At 41.7% G+C, this 23,685-nt stretch overlaps 1 protein-coding gene across 2 annotated transcripts in view; it reads right to left on the reverse strand.

Moving 5' to 3' along the window:
* Positions 1 to 325: 325 nt before the first annotated feature.
* Positions 326 to 23,685, reverse strand: part of SLC43A2 (solute carrier family 43 member 2) — a 94,310-nt gene continuing 70,950 nt past the window's right edge. For both annotated transcript variants that reach the window (XM_069761340.1, XM_069761341.1), the window contains exons 6-14: positions 21,531 to 21,623; positions 20,439 to 20,572; positions 20,153 to 20,355; positions 16,291 to 16,437; positions 9,839 to 9,974; positions 7,329 to 7,461; positions 7,117 to 7,190; positions 3,172 to 3,295; positions 326 to 2,960 (exon numbers count right to left, since the gene is read on the reverse strand). In XM_069761340.1, coding sequence (XP_069617441.1) covers positions 2,799 to 2,960; positions 3,172 to 3,295; positions 7,117 to 7,190; positions 7,329 to 7,461; positions 9,839 to 9,974; positions 16,291 to 16,437; positions 20,153 to 20,355; positions 20,439 to 20,572; positions 21,531 to 21,623 — 1,206 coding nt within the window. In that variant the 3' untranslated portion in view covers positions 326 to 2,798. The remainder of the gene's footprint in view (positions 2,961 to 3,171; positions 3,296 to 7,116; positions 7,191 to 7,328; positions 7,462 to 9,838; positions 9,975 to 16,290; positions 16,438 to 20,152; positions 20,356 to 20,438; positions 20,573 to 21,530; positions 21,624 to 23,685) is intronic.

The following is a 23,685-nucleotide window of genomic DNA, read 5'->3' on the forward strand; positions in this document are numbered from 1 at the left end:
AGTTTTTGAAAGCGAAAAGAAAAAAAAAGATGAAATAGCAGACAGACATTTTGGGATTTTGGTCAGTAAGGAAGTGAGGTCAGGTCCAGATAGGTAGATCTGCGTATCATCAGCGAAGAGATGATATTGTAAACCGAGAGATTCTATGAGCTGTCTCAGGCCGAAGGTGTACAGTGGGTATGGAAAGTATTCAGACCTTTAAATTTTTCACTCTTTGTTTCATTCAATTCTGAACCACAATGTCACGTACAGGTCATCACATGCTCCTTACCTAACACGCATATTTCATGCATAGAAAAAATAATGCAAGAGTCTTGAGAAGCAATTAGTTATAAAAAAGGGTTTATTTTTTTATTTTTATTATTTTTTATAGTAACAACAAGCACTGTATGTAGATAGTACAGGCACAATAAATACCCACTCATGGGAGCTTACAATCTTTTTTTGCACCTGAGGCACTGAGAGATACAGTGATTTGCTCAAGGTTGCACAGCATCGGCCTTACTGCTTCCATATAGAGATGGAATATCAAGGTGTCTTCACCTGAAGGCCAGCTCAGCACTAGACATTGGGAGAAAATGGTGTATTGCTTTTGTACTCTATATTCCCCGCCATTCTGATTGCAGTTTAGGAAAAATACTGGTGCTTCCCTGTGGTTCCACTCATCGAGTTTAACTAAAACTTTCTGTAGTTACTTGATTTGACAGCACTAGAAAAAAAAGGAACATGAGAAGATAATAAAATGCACCTGTTACCTACTGTCAGAGGTAAGTCCGGCCTCTACAATGCTGATTCCTTGCTTTATTTTTTTCATGATCTTATAGATAATTAGTGCATGTAGGTGATAGGTGCATGAAAATATACTAACTGGGTCTTCTCATTATAACCTGGAGTCTCAAAATACTGATTCTAAGGCAATCACCTTAGAATGATCTGATTTTCGCTGATTTTTAATCTTTACCTCTTGGGACTTTTAGGCTAGCCTCCATTACAAAACAGTGTTTGTAGAGGTGTTTTGTTTTGGAAACTTTATATTAATCTGGAAAAAAATGAACATATTGAATAAACGAAACACTAACATAATCGATATACTTTGAGTGCAACAAATCACTAGTAGACCTGACAGTAATCATGTCTTATACACCCTGTTCTGCACAACAACCGGTTTATTGGGGTGACCGGAGAGTTACATTGAAGTCTTACAGAAGGGTGCACTGGAGTGAGGTAACGGCAAATCTCCCAATATATTGGAGGGCACCTATGAAATTGTACACCCAGTATGTCAGTAGTACAATAGGAGATGATGTAACGAGCAACCAAGCAGATTTTATCACCTTCTAGTGGTTTGCAAAATAAAACGCCATATTTGTTTGCAGTTCTCATAAATGTCCTCCAAAATATCAGAATATATCTGAATATAATTATCACACAAATATAATCAGAAACTATCGAGAACGAGGAGACATAAAAATTTTGGAACTAAATGATAGCGGAATAATACAACTGAGGAGATAAAATAAAGAGAAGAAAATGTAGCACACATCAATGAGATTAGGTGGAGTGATTATAAGAACGAACAAAAAAAAAAATCAACGTAGGGAGGATAGACATCGGCTTTCTGCTTCACCTTACTTATTTGGTTGTCAAGGATAAAAGGTTTTGCGACAAGGAGTTTCTCCAGCTCCGTTCATCAGAAAGCACTTCACACAGACAATTCTATGTCTCAAATATAAAAAATACCTAATTATATCATGCAAGGAACATAAAACATCATATTAGTAATTTATATATAAAAAGAAATAAAAACAAAAATAAAAAAAGAAGAAATAGACATAGGTATTGCTTAGAACACAGACTAGAAATCAGCGACACAGCCCTGGATGCTGCACCCCAGCTTCATGGGAACAGGGGTGTAGTAACGACTAGGGGGGGGTCACAGATCATCAATTCCTGGCTTGTGAGCATTCGCCAGGTAGAAGGATATTATGGCACAACAATTATATATGCATCACATATATATCATCACCTATATGGACATAGAGGATGGATGCGTTATCCCTTTTAAAGTGATATGCCTGCCTTTGTCTACTATAACTATATGTGGAAAGCAGCGAGTTCCATTAGTGCAGAGAAAGAGAAAGTTCAAGGAACAGGTGCATATTCTCCATCGTAATGCACCAAAAATACCACAGGCATCATGCTGCAGGACAGAGACGAACTCCTCCGGGGGGCGGAAATTCTCGGCTGTGCTTCCTGCTGACAAGGTTTGGCTTTCACAATACCCATTGGAGAATGCCCTAAGAATGTAGTTTATCAGGTATTGCCAGTTACATAACAGGCATCATCAGAGCCAGAGATCATGCTAACTGGATCATCATAGAAGTAATCTTGGGTAGCATGATAAATCCTGCTACCACTCTGCTGAGCACCCACGGAAATCAATCCAGACAGCAGAAGATAATCTCCAGCCTTATGGCAACTTACTACAGCGATCTCAAGTCACCAAGAGTCACCGCAGAGGAAGAATCTCCGGTCCAATCACTCAAATTAATTCACATCATTCCCCAGGATACAGGATCAACTTTGGATTTTCTTTCGCAGTAGGATTTATTGGATTTCTATGATGAAGAGATTCAGCCTCCTGTTCTGAGGAGAAGGCTGGTTCACCGGTGGTTGGGATGCTGGAATTGGAGATATGTTCTAAGATGGTGACTTTTTATGCTGGAGTGACGCCTTTCCAGAGATCGAGTGGAAAGGAGCATTGTGAGGATACAGACCTAGCATCTACCTGACGTCGCTTAAACAAAGGCTTCATGATCAGGGGTGCCGTTTATTTTCAGATACAGTTTCGAGTCTTCCATCTTCTGTTTCCTCTGGCGTTCCAGGCTCCGCTTGAAAAAGATGAGGTAGAGCGGGAGGCAGAACCCGAACATGCTCACTGCCAGCAGTCCGACATTGACCTGAAACCAAAGCATCAGTTAGTGGGGTAAAAGGGACGGACGTGATGCAATAACTATCACACTGGATCAGATGACTGAAACCAATATCAGCCTAGGTGCCAAGGAGAAGTACAATTCTCAGTGTCTGATGGGCTGATTTCCCATGTTTTGTAAACCCATAGATATCAAGCATATAAAATATTACATTATTATTGGTTAAATGAATCCTTACCCAAAGTGGATCTCCTTCCAAGGGTCCCATCATAGCCAAGAAAAGTGGCTGCTGAAGAAGTGCAAAGAGAGCGCTGATAAGAGACTGAAGTCCTGTTAAACTGCCAAAATGTGAAGACGGATATCTGCAAAAATAGACAAAAATACCTACAATTAAGGAACTATATGTCCACTGCAACAAACGTTAACTTACTTGCATAGGCGGCACCTAGCACATGAGATCGCTCGGGTTCAGAGCCCTGGCTTGGTGAGGTTACTGTCAGATGCTACATTGGAGTGTGAATGATGAAACCACTAACTCTATAGGAATGTGCATGTGCAAATTGCTGGTTTGTCGCCTCTGTCACACGATTTGAAGCCATGTTGCTTCGGTAAATGTTAATAGTCTTCAGCGTAGTAATAGGTTGTATACAACGTCTGTGATGACTCTGGTTTATAAGCGGCAACAATGAGGGGAGACTATTTGGGATTGCTGAAAGTCTATGTACCAATTAGCTCCTGTGTGTAATATTGTTTTCCTTGTTGTAAAACGTATTGTTATCTACATACAGTATATGGCATTTAGATAACTGAAATGACCTTTATACAGACTTTACAGCTAAAATCAATGTTGATAAATTAGGATGAACAAATATAGTGATTGGAAAATTGGGGAAAAGAAATTCAAATTTATATATATATATATATATATATATATATATATATATATATATATATATATATATATATATATATATATATATATATATATATACACATATACAGTTAGGTCCATATATATTTGGACAGAGACAACATTTTTCTAATTTTGGTTACAGACATTACCAAAATGAATTTTAAACAAAACAATTCAGATGCAGTTGAAGTTCAGACTTTCAGCTTTCATTTGAGGGTATCCACATTAAAATTGGATGAAGGGTTTAGGAGTTTCAGCTCCTTAACATGTGCCACCCTGTTTTTAAAGGGACCAAAAGTAATTGGACAATTGACTCCAAGGCTATTTCATGGACAGGTGTGGGCAATCCCTTCGTTATGTCATTCTCAATTAAGCAGATAAAAGGCCTGGAGTTGATTTGATGTGTGATGCTTGCATTTGGAAGGTTTTGCTCTGAAGTAAACATGCGGTCAAAGGAGCTCTCCATACAGGTGAAACAAGCCATCATTAAGCTGCAAAAACAGAAAAAACCCATCCAAGAAATTGCTACAATATTAGGAGTGGCAAAATTTACAGTTTGGTACATCCTGAGAAAGAAAGAAAGCACTGGTGAACTCATAAATGCAAAAAGACCGGGGCGCCCACGGAAGACAACAGTGGTGGATGATCGCAGAATAATCTCCATGGTGAAGAGAAACCCCTTCACAACAGCCAACCAAGTGAACAACACTCTCCAGGAGGTCGGTGTATCAATAACCAAATCTACCATAAAGAGAAGACTGCATGAAAGTAAATACAGAGGGTTCACTGCACGTGCAAACCACTCATAAGCATCAAGAGTAAAAAGGCTAGACTGGACTTTGCTAACAAACATCTAAAAAAGCCAGCACAGTTCTGGAAGAACATTCTTTGGACAGATGAAACCAAGATCAACCTCTACCAGAATGATGGAAAGAGAAAAGTATGGTGAAGACGTGGTACAGCTCATGATCCAAAGCATACCACATCATCTGTAAAACACGGTGGAGGCAGTGTGATGGCTTGGGCATGCATGGCTGCCAGTGGCACTGGGTCACTAGTGTTTATTGATGATGTGACACAGGACAGAAACAGCCGAATGAATTCTGAGGTATTCAGAGCCATACTGTGTGCTCAGATCCAGCCAAATGCAGCCAAACTGATTGGTCGTCGTTTCATACTACAGATGGACAATGACCCAAAACATAAAGCCAAAGCAACCCAGGAGTTTATTAAAGCAAAGAAGTGGAATATTCTTGAATGGCCAAGTCAGTCACCTGATCTCAACCCAATTGAGCTTTCACTTGTTAAAGACTAAACTTCAGACAGAAAGGCCCACAAACTGAAAACCACCGCAGTGAAGGCCTGGCAGAGCATCAAAAAGGAGGAAACACAGAGTCTGGCGATGTCCATGAGTCCAAGACTTCAGGCAGTCATTGCCAACAAAGGGTTTTCAACCAAGTACTAAAAATGAACATTTTATTTAAAATTATTGAATCTGTCCAATAACTTTGGGTCCTTTTAAAAACAGGGTGGCACATGTTAAGGACCTGAAACTCCTAAACCCTACATCCAATTTTAATGTGGATACCCTCAAATGAAAGCTGAAGGTCTGAACTTCAACTGCATCTGAATAGTTTTGTTTAAAATTAATTGTGGTAATGTCTATAACCAAAATTAGAAAAATGTTGTCTCTGTCCAAATATATATGGACCTAACTGATATATATATATATATATATATATATATATATATATATATATATATATTTTCCCAACTTTCCTATCACTATCTTTATCCACAAAAATCTCAGAAATCTGGCCACTATCACACTGAACAATAGGCCTAATACTGGACTCACACTTCCTATTTGCTACTGAAGACTTTTCAGCACTCTCATTATCATCACAGACAGGATATCTATGAAAGGTAACACCTCTATATACAGTAGATAAAACAGGAGCCACCATTCACAATAACTCATAGCTTCTCTCTTCCCCCTTCCTGCAAAGCCGATCATGCCAACCATGGCTGTGGAGTCGGTAAGCCAAACCTCCGACTCCTCAATTTCCATGACACTAACTAAGACTCCACCAAAATGGGCTCTGACTCCGACTCCACGACTCGGACTCCACAGCCCTGACACAGCTATGGAGTTGGTAAGCCAAACCTCCGACTCCTCAATTTCCATGACACTAAGACTCCACCAAAATGGGCGCTGACTCCGACTCCACGACTCGGACTCCACAGCCCTGACACAGCTATGGAGTCAGTAAGCCAAACCTCCGACTCCTCAATTTCCATGACATCAAGTAAGACTCCACCAAAATGGGCTCCGACTCCACGACTCCGACTCCACAGCCCTGATGCCAAAAAAATACTTCTATACAAGTCAATGTCTCAAAGCCAGTCTCCTGCTGCTTACATCTATGAGACTGCTGAAAAGAACAGAATTATGAGTCTAATATTAGGCCTACTGTCCACTGTGAGAAACCCAAGATTTCTGAATTTTCTTTAATAAAGACTGTGACATGGAAAGTATAAAAAAGAAATGCATTATCCAACATTTAAAAAAAATCTAAAAAGTTTGTACACATCTCAGAGAACCCCTCCTCAATTACAACATTTCCCCACGTAGAATAAAAACACACTATACTCACCGTCTTGGTTCCCGGGGCTCGCATGACGCTCATGTAAGCCCTGCAGCCAATCATTGACCACTAATGAGCCGCTTCACTTCTTTTGGCCGATACTGACATCCCATAATGTAATGTGAGCCCCAGGAGACCTGGCGATTACATTACCAGCACCGGAGGTGCTTGTATTCTATGTGGGGAAATATTGTAACTGAGAAGGGTTTGTCCGAGTAGTGGATAACCCCTTTAAGTATTAGTTCTATTTTGATGAAACATTTCATTTAAGTAAAGTACAGGTATACTAAAACAAATCAATTTTGGAACAAATAAAGCCAGACACTCAAAGCAAGGATTACCAAGCTATGACTTGCCTACTGTAGTCAGCATACAAAGAGAGCAATCACTGGAGAAGGACATCATGGTCAGAAGAATAGAAGGAACAAGGTGAAGAGGAAGACGAGCGACTCCATGGCTTGATACTATCAAGATAATGGTGGAGGAGAACCTGGTGGACCTATCTAGGTTTGCACAAGATCGATCTTCCTACAGAACGTTCATCCATCACGTCACCATGGCTGGAGATCGAGCCAGAGGCCGTTAAAACCGAAATGTAGTGACCTGTATTGCAGATACTTACACAGCAGCATAGAGCCCTCCAACAGCAGAATGGATGAATCCTCTCACTATTGTGTGCAAAATAAATGACAGAATCTGTAGAAGCAAACATAATATGAATGTTATAATAATGATAAAAACAACAGCAGAAAACAACAAGTATTTATTCTGAAGTGGCGGTGAGACAATGAGTATAACATAGGCAATAGAAACTCCGGAGGGACTTTATCATACCTGTAATGGCAGGTTAGGGATGAGACATGTGATCCCAAATCCCACTAATAAAAAGTTGGTAAAAGCAAAAGCTCTTGTGGCATTTGTGATCTTCTGAATCTGACGATCTGGTTTTTTCTTTTTCTTTGCATCTCTGCATAAATAAATGAATACATTAAGGATTAAGATTTAATATTAGATAACATTAAAATGTGGACATCAGAGACAACCCCTTTCCGAATGCTGCAGCACCTGATTTTACCAATGGACGTCATGGGCATCCAAGCATCCCACAACATAAAATGTAAAATAATTGATCCTGTAACTCAAGAACGAGTTAAAGAGTAGCCGTCATTTTAATTTTTATTTCATGATTCAATAGCACACATGAAACTAAGAAACTGTGTAATATATCTTACCACAGAAATATGCTTCTTTCTTCTTCCGGATTAATTTTCACACTCAATTCATGGGTAAAATTGCTAGATCTGTATTCAATGAAGACAGATTTCTCCATTAATGAGATGGGAGAAGACAGTTGGTGTTTTGGAAATTCTATGGAGAAGGAAGGAGGAGCTAGATCCAAAAACACACAGACTTTCTGCTGCAAGTTCTCCTCACATGACAGTTACAGTTCTCCATAGAACTTTATAAGCACCAACTGTCATCTCCTATCTCAGTAATGGGAAAATCTATATTCACTCAACACACACTTTACTTGTGAATTGAGAATTTTGAGAATGAATGATCAGTTTAGGAGGCGAAAGAAGCAAATTTATCTGATAAGGTATATTACAAAGTTTCTTATTTTCACATGTACTACCAATTTATGAAAAATAATTAAAACAGTTTCTTTTTAATTCCAGAATGAAAAGGAAAAGCTATTATAGAGCGTCTCTCTCTCCCCTGTCACCTACAGAGGTGTTACAAATGGATGACCCCTCTCTATTACACCCCTACTCATTAATAGGACACGTCTGTAGGGCTTTACTTCATGTGACAGCCCTTGATTCTCATGTATTTAATGGCAGAGAACAACTCTCCCATCTGTCTCATAGAGGGGAGTCTGAATTGGGTGATCGGAGGGGGGGGGGAAATCACCCAATTAAGATGGGGGCATCTAGGATTCCTATCTACTATATAATTGTCTAAGGATCTAATGTTGAAACTAATAAAAAAAATAAAAAAAATCATCTTCCGCTGCCTTTCCCGCTCCTTGCGACGCTCCGGTAACCGCTCCATGCAAGCGGCAGGTTCCGGTGGCAAGGATGGTATGCGACAAGGACCTGCCATGACGTCATGGTCATGTGACCGCGACCTCATCACAGGTTTTGCGCGCCTGCGTGAGAAGGACCTGCCATGACGTCACGGTCATGTGACCGTGACGTCATCACGGGTCCAGCGCTACCAACCCTGGGACCGCAAGCTGCCAAGTGCATCGCACACAGGCGACATGACTACAAGGGCTCCCTCGGAAGGTGAGTATATGTTTATTTTTCATTTTGTAACCTGTGACATACGTGGCTGGGCAATATACTACGTCGCTGGGCAATATACTACGTGGCTGGGCAATATACTACGTGGCTGGGCAATATACTACGTAACTGGGCAATATACTACGTGGCTGGGCAATATACTACGTAACTGGGCAATATACTACGTAACTGGGCAATATACTACGTGGCTGGGCAATATACTACGTGGCTGGGCAATATACTACGTGGCTGGGCAATATACTACGTAACTGGGCAATATACTACGTAACTGGGCAATATACTACGTGGCTGGGCAATATACTACGTGACTGGGCAATATGCTACGTGACTGGGCAATATACTACGTGGCTGGGCAATATACTACGTGGCTGGGCAATATACTACGTGGCTGGGCAATATACTACGTAACTGGGCAATATACTACGTAACTGGGCAATATACTACGTCGCTGGGCAATATACTACGTGGCTGGGCAATATACTACGTGACTGGGCAATATGCTACGTGACTGGGCAATATACTACGTGGCTGGGCAATATACTACATGACTGGGCAATATGCTACGTGACTGGGCAATATACTACGTGGCTGGGCAATATACTACGTAACTGGGCAATATACTACGTCGCTGGGCAATATACTACGTCGCTGGGCAATATACTACGTGGCTGGGCAATATACTACGTGGCTGGGCAATATACTACGTGGCTGGGCAATGTACTACGTCACTGGGCAATATACTACGTGGCTGGGCAATATACTATGTGGGCTTTGCAATATACTACGTGGACATGCAAATTCTAGAATACCCGATGCATTAGAATCGGGCCACCATCTAGTATGATATAATAGGACATATGACATATTACATTTCACATTCTGCTCTTAAGAACATAGAAGAAATCACTATTCTGAATATGCTCTAAAAGAAGATTGGTGTGTTGGGGCCTTAAAACACTAAAGACTGTGTTAGTGACTCTGGACATAAAAATAAATATTAAAATCTCAAGTTCAATTAAGAAAAAGATAACATACGGAGCAGCGTCCTTATCTTCATCATCGCTGCCATCGTCACAGTCTTTAAGCTTCCAGTCCATAATGTAGCCGATCACAGGGGCTGTCATCAGGCACAGAAGTTGTAACACTCCAAAGATGGAGGTATACAGGCTGACTGCAAAACAGAAATCACCGCTATTAGTTCCAGATATGTAATAACTCATCTGAGTATCACTGCACTGTGACACAAGAAGACATGCAGTATGGTGAGACTATCACAAGTATAGGTACAAAGAACAGGGAATAAAAAGCTGCTGGTTAACAGGATGGTACAAAGACCAGCACACCGTTCTGCCATGTAGCAAATGTTCTTCCGAGAATGGGCATTATAACCAGCAGCTGAGGATGAGACTGCACCTGTCGGCCATAGTGGAGAAGACCTTCTTCAAGGGGCAATCTAGCCAGAAGCATTCAGTGCCTATCCACTTGGTAAGGGCTATATCTGCTGGGACCCTCTTCATTTCATCTTTTTACCTCTATTTGCAAGACCAGGTCTAGGAAGAGTATAAATGGAGTGGTGATCAAAAATGCCCACAGCTACTCCCAGTCTATGGCACTTACGGAAATTGTTATAGGAGGTTTATCAGAAGTAAGATCTTTTAGTGTACATTCAGATGGAAAACAGGTAAAAGCTTACCGTACTATTATGCTATGATATTTATGCACTATTGTTAGGCTAGATCATCGATATCAGAAAGGTGGTCCGATACTCGGCACCCCCACCGGTCAGATCTTTGCACACCAGGCAGCGGCAGGATGTATGGATCATAAAGGCACAGCTCTGTACACTATTTAGCCACTAGAGATGGGTGAACCAGAACGGTTTGTACCGCACACCTAGTCTCCGATGCTGAACTGCGAACACAGACTTCTGGATGTCCGTTTCACAGTTCAGGAAGGGGAGAGAAAAAGAAAGAGAGAAAAAGAGAAAAAGAAAGAGAGAGAGAGAGAGAAAGAGCGAGAGAGAAAGAAAGACAAAAGAGAAAAAGAAAGAGAAAAATAAATAAAAGGAAAGAAAGAAAGAAAGAAAGAAAGAAAGAAAGAAAGAAAGAAAGAAAGAGAGAGAAAGAAAGAAAGAAAGAAAGAAAGAAAGAAAGAAAGAAAGAATTTGAAAGAAAGAGTTCCACTTGGTTCTGTTCTCTATCCTCGTTCAGGAGTGATAATTTGAACCAAACATCAGGACTTGCCACCACTCTGTACAGCCATGACGGTGACTGACCATGTCACTTTTTTAACCTTTTTTGTGAGCAATTACACACAGATCATGGCGCCAAAAGATGAATATCAGAAATTCAGTTTCATGTGGTGCAACAATGGCAAAGAGAACATAAAATGACTGAACTATGTCCTCCTTCTGGGGTGTAACATCTTACCCGTGTGCATCACTGTATGAGGAAAGCAAGGCAGCATGTGACAGCAGAGGAAGCAATACAAGAGGACAAGGGTTAGCACAGACGGCAGAAAGTGGTTTCAGCAAACACATACAATGGTACAACGGATGACGAATATGCTGACATGAAACTGGATTCAGCCTCCCAGAGAAAAAGGAAACCACCCCGTCTTCTGCTTGCCTACGCTGACTTTGCATCTATTACCCAGAAGGGGAAGTGAAAAATGTGAAATATTGGAATTAGAAATGTAGAAATGTGCTGCTGTGAAAAATATCATTCATTTAATTAAAACTGAGGACATGTGATATGTTTCTTTTGTGGAAATACCCCTTTAATTCCACAATTCTGGGGGGGGGGGGGGGGATGAATAATTTCCCCTATGCTTCCATTTTAGCGTGGATTCATTGCGGACCACCGTGTTATGTACCGTGCAGGCACCTCTCAGGTACATGCTTGGCACGTACAGTCCCATTATCAGGTAATGGCAGGTTATTAGGATATTTCATAGATTAGTGATTAGCATCATAAACGAAGCCTTCCCGTTACTCTGATGTACAGGAGCTAAGCTCCACCATTGCTGCAGACATGCGCTCTTTATACGCACTTTGTTTTTATCCCTGCACTCATTTCATGCTTTGGTTTCGGGAAGTAATTTCCCCAGACTTGATCCCACAGGATGCATTCTCCTCGCATGACCTTACACATTACGTCTTTCCTCGCACCAACACTCCAGGGCAATATTAGGAAATATGAGCTCTCTGGATAGAACAGGCACAGCGTGTTCTGAGCGGTAGCAGCACAACAGCCGGAAATACGCAGGTTAACGCCGCCCTGGGATATTTGGGGGCAACATATGGAAACCTGTATCTTTTGTTACAATTTAATGATAATTTCTGAAATCTTCCCATAATGGAAGCGTCTGCCGGTGGACATTATGCAATCAATAAGGCATCCTCATGTATCTGCTATGTATCTGTAGTAAGGTCCTATATAGGTGAGTGGCAGAAGCCCCTGTCAGTAGGCCTGGCCGCGGCCCCGCGCCCTCGTCTCCCGTGCCCAGGTCTGATCTATATACGTATGTTTGCACGCCTGCCAGCCTGTCTCATTACATGACTTTCCACTTGTGGTTTCATCGTTCCTGATAGATCAGGTTCAAACTGGATTTCCCTCATTGAACTTCTGCCACAAATCATTTTGCAATCTGGGACGAGTAACGGAGGCGACCAGCACATGAATGTATCACATGCTAATAACAGTTCCTACATCGGGGGGCGCTGTGACATCATGGACGCTTCCTTATTGTACCTGTATCAGACAAGGACAGATAGGAGAAATGCTGTAAAGGTCATGGATGTATGCAAGAGGGCTCGCTCTTCTGGAAGGTGGCGCCCCATGACGCAGCCAATAATATAATATGTGCCTGTGATAAGGCTCGTAATAACGGACGTTCTACCGGACGGAACCATGATTCCCATAGAGCCCTGTGGTGAGCTCCGATCCGATCAGTAGGGCCACATAATGTCCCAGTCTAGCAGCCATACAACAGACCATAATACATCACCATATTGATGATGATTGGGTTGTAGAAAAAAAATGCGTAAAAAAAAAAATATATATATATATATTGTATTACTACCTGCACCGAACTGCGGTATATGAACATGGCCTTAGGCCTATAGGCACAGAAAGGCTATGGCTCTTTCTATCTTCAGAAGCGCACCGCTCCCCTGCCTCCGGGTTACCAGGGATGCTGCGCTCCTGAATACTGACAGTTTGGACCACTGTCATGGCAGCACCGATGGTCCAAACTGAGTGATTATCCACTGCAGCACAGGAGAAGCACAGGGGCCCTGAAGATGGCCAGATCCGGTGATCCAGCCAGCTTCAGAGCAATGGTTGCCGTATCTAAAGTATAAAAACTGCAAGCCGTGCACACTCCTTGGTCACTCCGAGACCTCAGAGGTGACCGGTAACCTAGGCAACAAGATGTACAAAAGAACATTAAAAAAAAAATCTCTCAGTCCATAAGAACAGGGAGGATTTTTTGAAAGAGATAAATGACAAAGTTGCTTGTCATTTAGCAATTTTAACCACTCAGCTTGAGACATCCCCTTTAATTTTTACACTGCGACTTTAGCCACGCGAGCAAAGATCACTCTACGCTGCCGCTACATTGCAAATAAATGCAACGGGGAAAAAAGGAGGGAAAATACAGTCTATCCGCTTACCGCACACACCACGGGCCATATACATGAATTCCAAACTGATGCTCAGATATCTCAGGACTGGTGTCCCCAATAGCTAATCGTAGATGAGAAAAAGTGGTAATCCGGCACCAAAAATGTATTAAAAATCCATTTTATTACTATCCATTAAAATAAAAAACAGTGTATTTAAAAAAAGAAGGGGGGAATGTAAGAAGGAGGTGGTGATCCTCCCTTTTCTTTTAAATGCACTTTTTTTATTTTATTTTAACGGATATCTATGAAATAGATTTTTAACACAATTTTTGGTGCCGGATTACAACTTTTTCTTTTTGTTTTTAATGCAGTCACATGGCGACCTACAAGATGCCGTGACCAAGGCAAGAAAGTCGTACAAAGTCAGAATCATTTGGATTTTTTACAACTTGCTTGTCACAATACCTTGGGGCTGCCTTATCATGCAATGTAGCGGTGCTATACTGCGATATCTGGCGGGTAGCGTGTATCGTCCTCAGGTAGCCGTGTAGCCCCAGTCCTTTCGTGGAAAGGCTGAAGACATGAAACGGGCGTAAACTTAACACAGTGCTCAGTTTCCTTCAGGGTAAAGTTGTGTGTAAAATGACGACCTGTGAATAATTCAGGTGCGAGACAACACATACTTTTACTCTGAATCATTATCTGTGTGTGAACACCATAGCAAGCAGAAAATAACAACCCCAAGGGCTCATGAATGGCGGAGACCCCGACATCTAGGAGTGTTCTGGAGTCTTATGTGTTCTGTCATAGAACACTCTCCAACATACATCGATCCGTGTGCCAATAAATATGACGATGGTGCTCAATAACGCCTCGGTTTGTAATGGCGATCTTCTTATACAATGCAAAAGGCAAAAATGTGCTAAAAAGAACCTGCCTGCGCTCCTAGAAAATTATGAGTAATTGATGGCCATGTTCATTCTGTTGGGGTGTATGTCTGTGCGATCAGTGTTGCCAGTGCCAGACACATCCCTTTAATAATTGAAATAATAATAATAACGCCCAGTTATCAATGTATTCAGCAAATTCTATAGGAGGAATAACGGGAACAGCACAACAGAGTTCTGAGAATAGATTCTCCATCATGATTTTATAGGAATACAAGTACAGGTCCTTCTCAAAAAATTAGCATATAGCGTTAAATTTCATTATTTACCATAATGTAATGATTACAATTAAACTTTCATATATTATAGATTCATTATCCACCAACTGAAATTTGTCAGGTCTTTTATTGTTTTAATACTGATGATTTTGGCATACAACTCCTGATAACCCAAAAAACCTGTCTCAATAAATTAGCATATCAAGAAAAGGTTCTCTAAACGACCTATTACCCTAATCTTCTGAATCAACTAATTAACTCTAAACACATGCAAAAGATACCTGAGGCTTTTATAAACTCCCTGCCTGGTTCATTACTCAAAACCCCCATCATGGGTAAGACTAGCGACCTGACAGATGTCAAGAAGGCCATCATTGACACCCTCAAGCAAGAGGGTAAGACCCAGAAAGAAATTTCTCAACAAATAGGCTGTTCCCAGAGTGCTGTATCAAGGCACCTCAATGGTAAGTCTGTTGGAAGGAAACAATGTGGCAGAAAACGCTGTACAACGAGAAGAGGAGACCGGACCCTGAGGAAGATTGTGGAGAAGGACCGATTCCAGACCTTGGGGAACCTGAGGAAGCAGTGGACTGAGTCTGGTGTGGAAACATCCAGAGCCACCGTGCACAGGCGTGTGCAGGAAATGGGCTACAGGTGCCGCATTCCCCAGGTAAAGCCACTTTTGAGCTACAGAGAAGCAGCACTGGACTGTTGCTAAGTGGTCCCAAGTACTTTTTTCTGATGAAAGCAAATTTTGCATGTCATTCGGAAATCAAGGTGCCAGAGTCTGGAGGAAGACTGGGGAGAAGGAAATGCCAAAATGGCTGAAGTCCAGTGTCAAGTACCCACAGTCAGTGATGGTGTGGGGTGCCATGTCAGCTGCTGGTGTTGGTCCACTGTGTTTCATCAAGGGCAGGGTCAATGTAGCTAGCTATCAGGAGATTTTGGAGCACTTCATGCTTCCATTGGCTGAAATGCTTTATGGAGATGAAGATTTCATTTTTCAGCACGACCTGGCACCTGCTCACAGTGCCAAAACCACTGGTAAATGGTTTACTGACCATGGTATTACTGTGCTCAATTGGCCTGCCAACTCTCCTGACCTGAACCCCATAGAGAATCTGTGGGATATTGTGAAGAGAAAGTTGAGAGACGCAAGACCCAACACTCTGGATGAGCTTAAGGCCGCTATTGAAGCATCCTGGGCCTCCATAACATCTCAGCAGTGTCACAGGCTGATTGCCTCCATGCCACGCCGCATTGAAGCAGTCATTTCTGCCAAAGGATTCCCGACCAAGTATTGAGTGCATAACTGAACATTATTATTTGTTGGTTTTTTTGTTTGTTATTAAAAAACACTTTTATTTGATTGGATGGGTGAAATATGCTAATTTATTGAGACAGGTTTTTTGGGTTATCAGCAGTTGTGTGCCAAAATCATCAGTATTAAAACAATAAAAGACCTGACAAATTTCAGTTGGTGGATAATGAATCTATAATATATGAAAGTTTAATTGTAATCATTACATTATGGTAAATAATGAAATTTAACACTATATGCTAATTTTTTGAGAAGGACCTGTATTTACTAAACCAGATATATCAGGGACACCGACAAGTCTTCTTTATGAATGAATATACAGCGCGTCAGTGACTCTGCAAAATAATGGCAAATAGTAGCAGAAAAGCACTTACCGGTCTCCAAACTTCCATCCACCAAGAACTCCAGTATGTTGGTCATGGCCCCCATGTAGAAGATGAGACGTAGCTGGGTGACACACATTGTAATAAGGCTGAGCAGTAATATGGGGCTGAAAACACTCTTCATGAAGGAAGGAGTTGCTGCAAGGAAGAAGCACAAAACCACATTGAATATTTCCACAATATGGGTACAGAATGCCTTACGTAGAATATTAGAACAAAACAAGATGGCACGTATTTCAATGAATGTGAATGTGACTAAAGTACCACATTTTGTGCTGATTTATTTCATGATATAGTTTTATAGCTTTATTTATTTCATACAAAGTGTCAAATTCTCTGCATTGAGTTAACTGCTACAACACTGACTGCCTGCAGCCACCACTAGAGGGAGCTTAGAAAATCACTGCAAGCAAGCAAGCAAGCAAGCAAGCAGCCAGAGTTCTACTGCCTGCAGCCACCACTAGAGGGAGCTTAGAAAATCACTGCAAGCAAGCAAGCAAGCAAGCAGCCAGAGTTCTACTGCCTGCAGCCACCACTAGAGGGAGCTTAGAAAATCACTGCAAGCAAGCAAGCAAGCAGCCAGAGTTCTACTGCCTGCAGCCACCACTAGAGGGAGCTTAGAAAATCACTGCAAGCAAGCAAGCAAGCAGCCAGAGTTCTACTGCCTGCAGCCACCACTAGAGGGAGCTTAGAACCTCACTGCAAGCAAGCAGCCAGAGTTCTACCAATAACCCTATGACTCTGTAGAGAATTCAAAGCTTTGTACCAGCAAAAAGGGAACATTTTACCTCCCACACCACCAAATGCATGTCCATATCAGCCAGAATATGGCAAACTTACAGCACTTTTAGTGGCTATTACTTTTGTAATATTGAGACTTATAAGCACCTAATTTTGCACCCATTTTACATTTACAAACATTGTTTTTAAGGGTTTATATTCATTTTAAAGGGGTAAGATATGGATAGGTGATCATTAAGTAAGATAATTTAAGATAAATAGGCAAGTACTGATTTTAATGGGAGGCAGGATAGGGGCTCACCATATACTACGACTAGCAGCGTTAAGGCTACGTTCAGACTAGCGTTGTGCGCCGCTGTGTCGGCGACGCGACGCACAACGCACTGAAAAACGCGGCAAAACGCACGCAAAAACGCTGCGTTTTGCGACGCGTGCGTCGTTTTTTGCCGAAAATTGGACGCAAGAAAAATGCAACTTGTTGCGTTTTCTTGGTCCGACGCTTGCGGCAAAAAAAGACGCATTTGTCGCAAAACGCAACAAGCAAAAACGCATGCGTCCCCCATGTTAAACATAGGGGCGCATGACGCGTGCGTCGCCCGACGCGGCGCCGACGCACACTAGCACAACGCTAGTCTGAACGTACCCTAATTGCGTCAGAAACGCGTCAGTTTTTAATGCTCTTGCATGGATCAACTTGTTTTCATGGAATTTGAATAAATGTGGATGTGCGGCATTCCTCCTGCCTTCTTTGACTGATCTTAATGCATGCCCTGCAATGCTTTCAGCATATTTCTTTGCTGTAGGTTTCATCCGATCCAATTTAAAGCACTACTCCAGTATTTTTTTATTTTATGTTGGAATGGTACTTCTAATCTCAGGTCCCTGCCCCCAGTCTTCCCCTGCTATCGCCGCCGCTCTCTACGGTCTCCAGCAGTTTGTGACCTGCCCGGAACGCTCCAGTGTTTGCTGGAGAGAGCCAGAGGTCACTTTTCAGTGCAAGTCTATGAGACCATCGTTCTGGATATCAGACTTACAGTTAGAGCTTGAGACCATTATTTCTGACTTCTGGCCATTCAGAAGTTGTGGTCACAAGAGGGACCAAAAGGTAAAGACAGTAGCGGGTAAGTATAAGACTACAGGTAAGGAACTTATAATAGAAGCACCACTCCAGCACTGAAAAAAAAAAATGCTGAAATGGTGCTTTAAAAGGAACCTGTCACCCCCAAAATCGATGGTGAGGTAAGCTCACTGTCATCAGTGGCTTATGTACAGCATTCTGTAATGCTGTAGATAAGCCGCCGATGTTACCTGAAAGAGGAGAAAAAGAGGTTAGATTATGCTCACCCAGGGGCGGTCCTGCTCTGTTGGGTGTCTCAGGTCCGGAACAGCGCCTCACATCTTCATTCCATGACGTCCTCTTCTGGTCTTCACGCCGTGGCTCCGGCGCAGGCGTACTTTGTCTGCCCTGTTGAGGGCAGAGGAAAGTACTGCAGTGTGCAGGCGCCGGGAAAGGTCAGAGAGGCCCAGCGCCTGCGCACTGCAGTACTTTACTCTGCCCTCAACAGGACAGACAAAGTAGACCTGCGCCGGAGCCGCGGAAGGAAGACAAGAAGAGGACGTCATGGAATGAAGATAGGAGGCGCCGGAGCGGACCTGAGACACCCATTTGACCGGACCGCAGCAGGACCGTCCGCCCAGGTGAGTATAATCTAACCTCTTTTTCTCCTCTTTCAGGTTACATCGGGGGCTTATCTACAGCATTACAGAATGCTGTAGATAAGCCCCTGATGACGGTGAGCTTACCTCACCATCGATTTTGGGGGTGACAGGTTCCCTTTAAGTCACAATACAACCTCCTACAGGTTGGCATTTAGAGCAAGTACCAGCAAAGTGTAATCAAGCACTATAGAGATAAAATATGGAAGGCTTTCACATTGTACGGTAGAAGAGTGTGGGTTGTAGCTTCTGAATAGACTAAAATATATTCCGCGCAAAGCAAATGTCATATCGACAAAACTACTGTGATAAGAATCCTGTGTTTGTAGAAAGGCCATAATCAATCTACATCTTCATACCCTGAACATAAAACTACAGGACAGGAAATTATTGATCTAATTTAACGAGAGGATGAGATCCTTCGAAGCAGAAAAGCAAATGTCTAACTACGTGTAATAAATGCAGAAGGGGAAGCAATATCGTGCTGATCGCTTCCATCATCTGTGTGACTACCTATAGAAATACACAAAGAAGCTCTTTCCTTGCAGTTCTTCATGCGATACTTCATTTCTAGTTCAACTGCTTTTTGTTTCAGGAAATAACATATGTACATGGCCACAATGGTCAGTCCCCACGACCCTATCTTTTGTATGAAAGTAAGTAATGAGCCTGTGCAAAGGGGATGTGAAGGAAGCAAGTGACATCACCTATCCTCTGTTATATATAGAGGTGTTACCTGGCATTCTAATCCTGACTCTGATGATAAGGCGTATGCTGAAAAATCTTCTTGAAAGAACAGAAAGTATAAGTCTAAAATAGCTTTAGTGGCCAGTATGATTTTTACTATATTGCTTTTTTTCGTAAAGATCGTTATATGGGGAAAAAAAACCATTAGTGAAATTAAATAAAAAAAACATGTAACACAAAGACCTGATTTAGGCTATAGGTCGTTTTCTACTGATAGCTCCACTTAAAACGCACTTGTGTGAAAAAGTCTGGAGGCCATCATACTCTTCCAAGCTCTGTAGAAAAGAGCTTGTAAGTACTTCTTCGCTCCATGATTACAACAACGGCCACTGCTGACAGGCAGCAGAGATAGCGGTAACCTTGGCAACGAGCCCTAAACAATAAAATTTAAATTCTCTCCCTTCTGGAGAGCAGCAAGGATATATAATAACAAGTTGCAAGGTTTCTAATATAGTTGTTGGTTTTAACCTAATTGCAAATTAACGCATCACTATGTTTTTGGAGTGCGGGAGGAAACCGGGACCCCTTTGGTCAGATTCCATTTCAGGACCCCAGGGGCTGAAAATTAGCTATGATAACCATTATTTTTCCCAATAAGTTCCAACTTAGACGGCCCTTGTATAGGGGGTATGTCAGACTAAGCATTTACCTGCATTGTCAGCTTGGCATTTCACTTCCAGGTCTACTGTAGACAGGCACAGTTTATTGCCTTCCTGTAATGCTGACAGCTCTTTGGGATTTTTCATGGAGCCCCCCACACTCAGCCGTCGGCCCACCGTAGTCACTTGTTTGTAGAATTGCTTTCCTGTAATTTTGTGGTCAAATCCCAACCAGCTGAACTTTATCTTCACACTGTGGACATAACAAACAGCATTAGCGTGACTCCGAGTGGTATCATGGAGGCAGATACTTGCTAGTACTGGTGGTGCCCTTACGTGTAGTCCATGTCCTCTGGTCCGGGGAATGGCTCTAGAGGCCAGTTGAAGAAGCAGTTGAAGAAAACGAGTCCTGCGCAGGCAGCCCAGACAATCAGAATAGTTATAAAAGTCACACCGAGGTCATAGATAATCTGCAGACAAAAGCAGAAATTCTTGTGATAGAAAGTCACCATTCTAGGAAATTCTGGTTCGTGTTCTTTTAACAAATCTGTTTTTAACTGTCTGAAAAATAAAGTGTCATGTTTCTCTCTCAACTTGAATGATACAAATATCGGAAAAATATAATAAAATATAATAAAATAAGGTTTCTGCTTTATTTACTAAGAAGTGTACTAGAAAGGTCCTTCTGAAATGAAATCCTGTGCAAGAGAGCATAGGCTAAGTGGATTGTATGCCTGAAAAGCCCCTCGCACGTTGCACAGCGGGCCATATTATCGTGCCTTTATGTCGCCTCTTGGTTCTATTAGCTTTGAGGATGATACGCGGATTATTACAAATGTGCTCTGAGACCATGGTCTGGTATGGGGTGTATTGTTGGTCCATGTGCCACTAATTTCACACATTTTCTTTAGGATTCCATGAGATTCCACAAGTAAAAGATGGTGGCATGTGACATTCCATGTATGAAGGAGGAATCGTTCCCAAGAAGCTTTGCCTCTATAGGAGAACACAGTGACTTTTAAGAGCACAATATGACCTATGGACCTAAGGTGCCAACAGAGAGTTCATGTGCCGCCATACATTATACTTCTATTTCTTCACCTTTTTAGGCCAGTATTTGGTCAGTATTTTACCTCAGTATTTTTAAGACAAAACCAGGAGTGGGTGATAAATACAGAAGTGATGACGTGTTTCTATTATACTTTTCCTCAGATTGTTCCTCTGCTGGTTTTGGGTTACAAATACTGATGTCAAATACTGAACATATGAACGTGGCCTAATGCCTCTTGTTACTAATCGCCACAAATGCTCATTCTGCGGTAGGTCCCAGGAAACATGATTATTGCTGAGAAAATCTGCTCTAGTGCATATAATGTATACTTTTCTTCTGGGACATGTAATTCTCAATCGCAGACAACAAGTCCTCACCTTGATGAAGGGGAAGGTGACTGCAGAGGAAGCATAGGACCCGATCATCAGTGCAATAAAAGTTGAGCGCAGGTCGCCAAACATGTTGGGCAGCTGTAAACAGAAAGTGAGACAGTTAAAGGGACCATATGGAGCCGTGAACGCTTTCATCAACTCACCAGGAGCAGTAGAGCACAATGGCTTCACAAAGGCATAAGAAATTATATTTTATCTGTCCAAAGCGGAAATTAAAAGATGCTATCTGCCTCTGTGTGACAGATGAATGATTACAGAGTAGTCTTTATCGTGTGGGTATTGTCCTGGGGTATAGCGCACCGTATGAGCCCATAATAATAAGAACCGATGCTATTTCCCGACATTGCAGAAGACTTTCTCAGTTTTAAGCAGGATTTTTCTCTTGATACTGGAAGTATCTGTTCCACTGATAAGACATTAATATATAACGCATACAAGAACGGCCATGTTTAATTAGTTTTGCTTCTGGAAGGAGCCAATATTAGTGAATGTGGGATCACACAACTGTGTATCCTCATCGCTGACCACAAAACTCTCCATTCAAGGGACTAAATTATACATGGGGGTTCTGGCATTTGTCCAGCAGATGCTGATTTTTCCTTTGAGGGGCATTACAATCACAAACCCATATGGCATATGTATGGGTAAAGCCACGGTGTTTAATCAATGGAGATCCACCAGTAAGAACCTAACCGAGACCTGTAGCTACATGTGCCATTTATCTGATTTTCCTGGGGGAGTAACCGCACGTTCTCAGTGCAGACCTGGCAATTTAGTCAGGTTATATTACCGTTACATTTTCAAGATGATATTTTTTTGCGCCTGTGAATCTGATTCTTCGTGATAAGGGTTTGTTCACACATTACGTTTTTGCAGCGTTTTTGGAGTGAAAACACACAGTGAATGAGATTTCAGAAGTTTCATGCACACTCCATTTTCTTTACCTTGCGATCATATAGAAAGCATTGTACCAAAGAACCAGAAGATACAAGAGATTCTAACAATATAGTAATCTTTATTAGTCGACATTACAAAAAAATGAATAAAAACACAGAACATTTTAAAAGGTCATTCAGTGTAAGAGCAATGGTACCAAATATTAAATGTATGTAAACTTTTGACTTTGCAATAAGTAATAAAAATGCCTTAAAACATTTTCTCTCATATTATTCTGGCATTTGCCAAATATTAATAATTATGATATTCCTAATTGACCTAAAACGGGAAAGTTTCTTCTGATTTCATGTCAGAAATTGAGAAATACATGCATCTTTATATAGTGTCTGTAAACTTCTGGTTTTAACTAGTATTAGAAAGGAGGTTGTCACAAAAAGACGACCATGGTCCATACACCCAACTAGTTGATATGGACATCATATCTGGATCATGGCCTCCATGTATGAGCCACACTGGAGAGATACACAGTCCGAGCACCTCCCATTCAGACTGACTGCCGCCACCATGTATCACAAGTATAGCCTTTTCTCTCAATGACCGCCATGTACGGCCATTTTCCCATATAGTGCATTTTTTGCCACATTCTTTTTTTTGCAGTATATATGCTGTGTTGACCAGTTAGAGGAAAGTGGATGGGATTTCATGAAAACTCATGCCTTCTGTGCATTTAAGGATTCTGCAGAACTGTGTGTTTTTTGCTGCATTTTTTCCCCTACAGACTTCGATGGGGAGCCTGAAAAAAAACACGTGTAACATTGCAGTTGTGTTTTTAAATGCATTAAATATGCAATAAAAAATACCATCAAAACCACACCAAAAAAAAAAAAAACACAAAAAATGCAAAGAACAGCAGATTGCAGATTGCATATTTTGGTGTGACCATTTGTGTAAAGTGTGAAAAAACCACAGGGTTTACAGTACGTGGGAACATGACTTTATACTATATTTACCCTGCAGCAATGTCTTCAAAGAAAATAGCTGGCTGGCCATGGCTTCGACCAGCAAAACCAGCTGTGTACCAGTGGAGGGTGCCCGGGGACTGTTCTGGTAGTAGTGGACACATAGGGTGATATTCCATTTGTGGGGTCTGTGAGCGCTTGTGTGGGGTACACTCTCCTCACCCTCAGACTGGCGCCCTGGAATGTCCTTACATGAGCTGCATACATTATGGGAGAAGCAGTAG

The sequence above is a fragment of the Ranitomeya imitator genome, chromosome 3 (assembly GCF_032444005.1).
Source record: "Ranitomeya imitator isolate aRanImi1 chromosome 3, aRanImi1.pri, whole genome shotgun sequence".
NCBI lineage: Eukaryota > Metazoa > Chordata > Amphibia > Anura > Dendrobatidae > Ranitomeya > Ranitomeya imitator.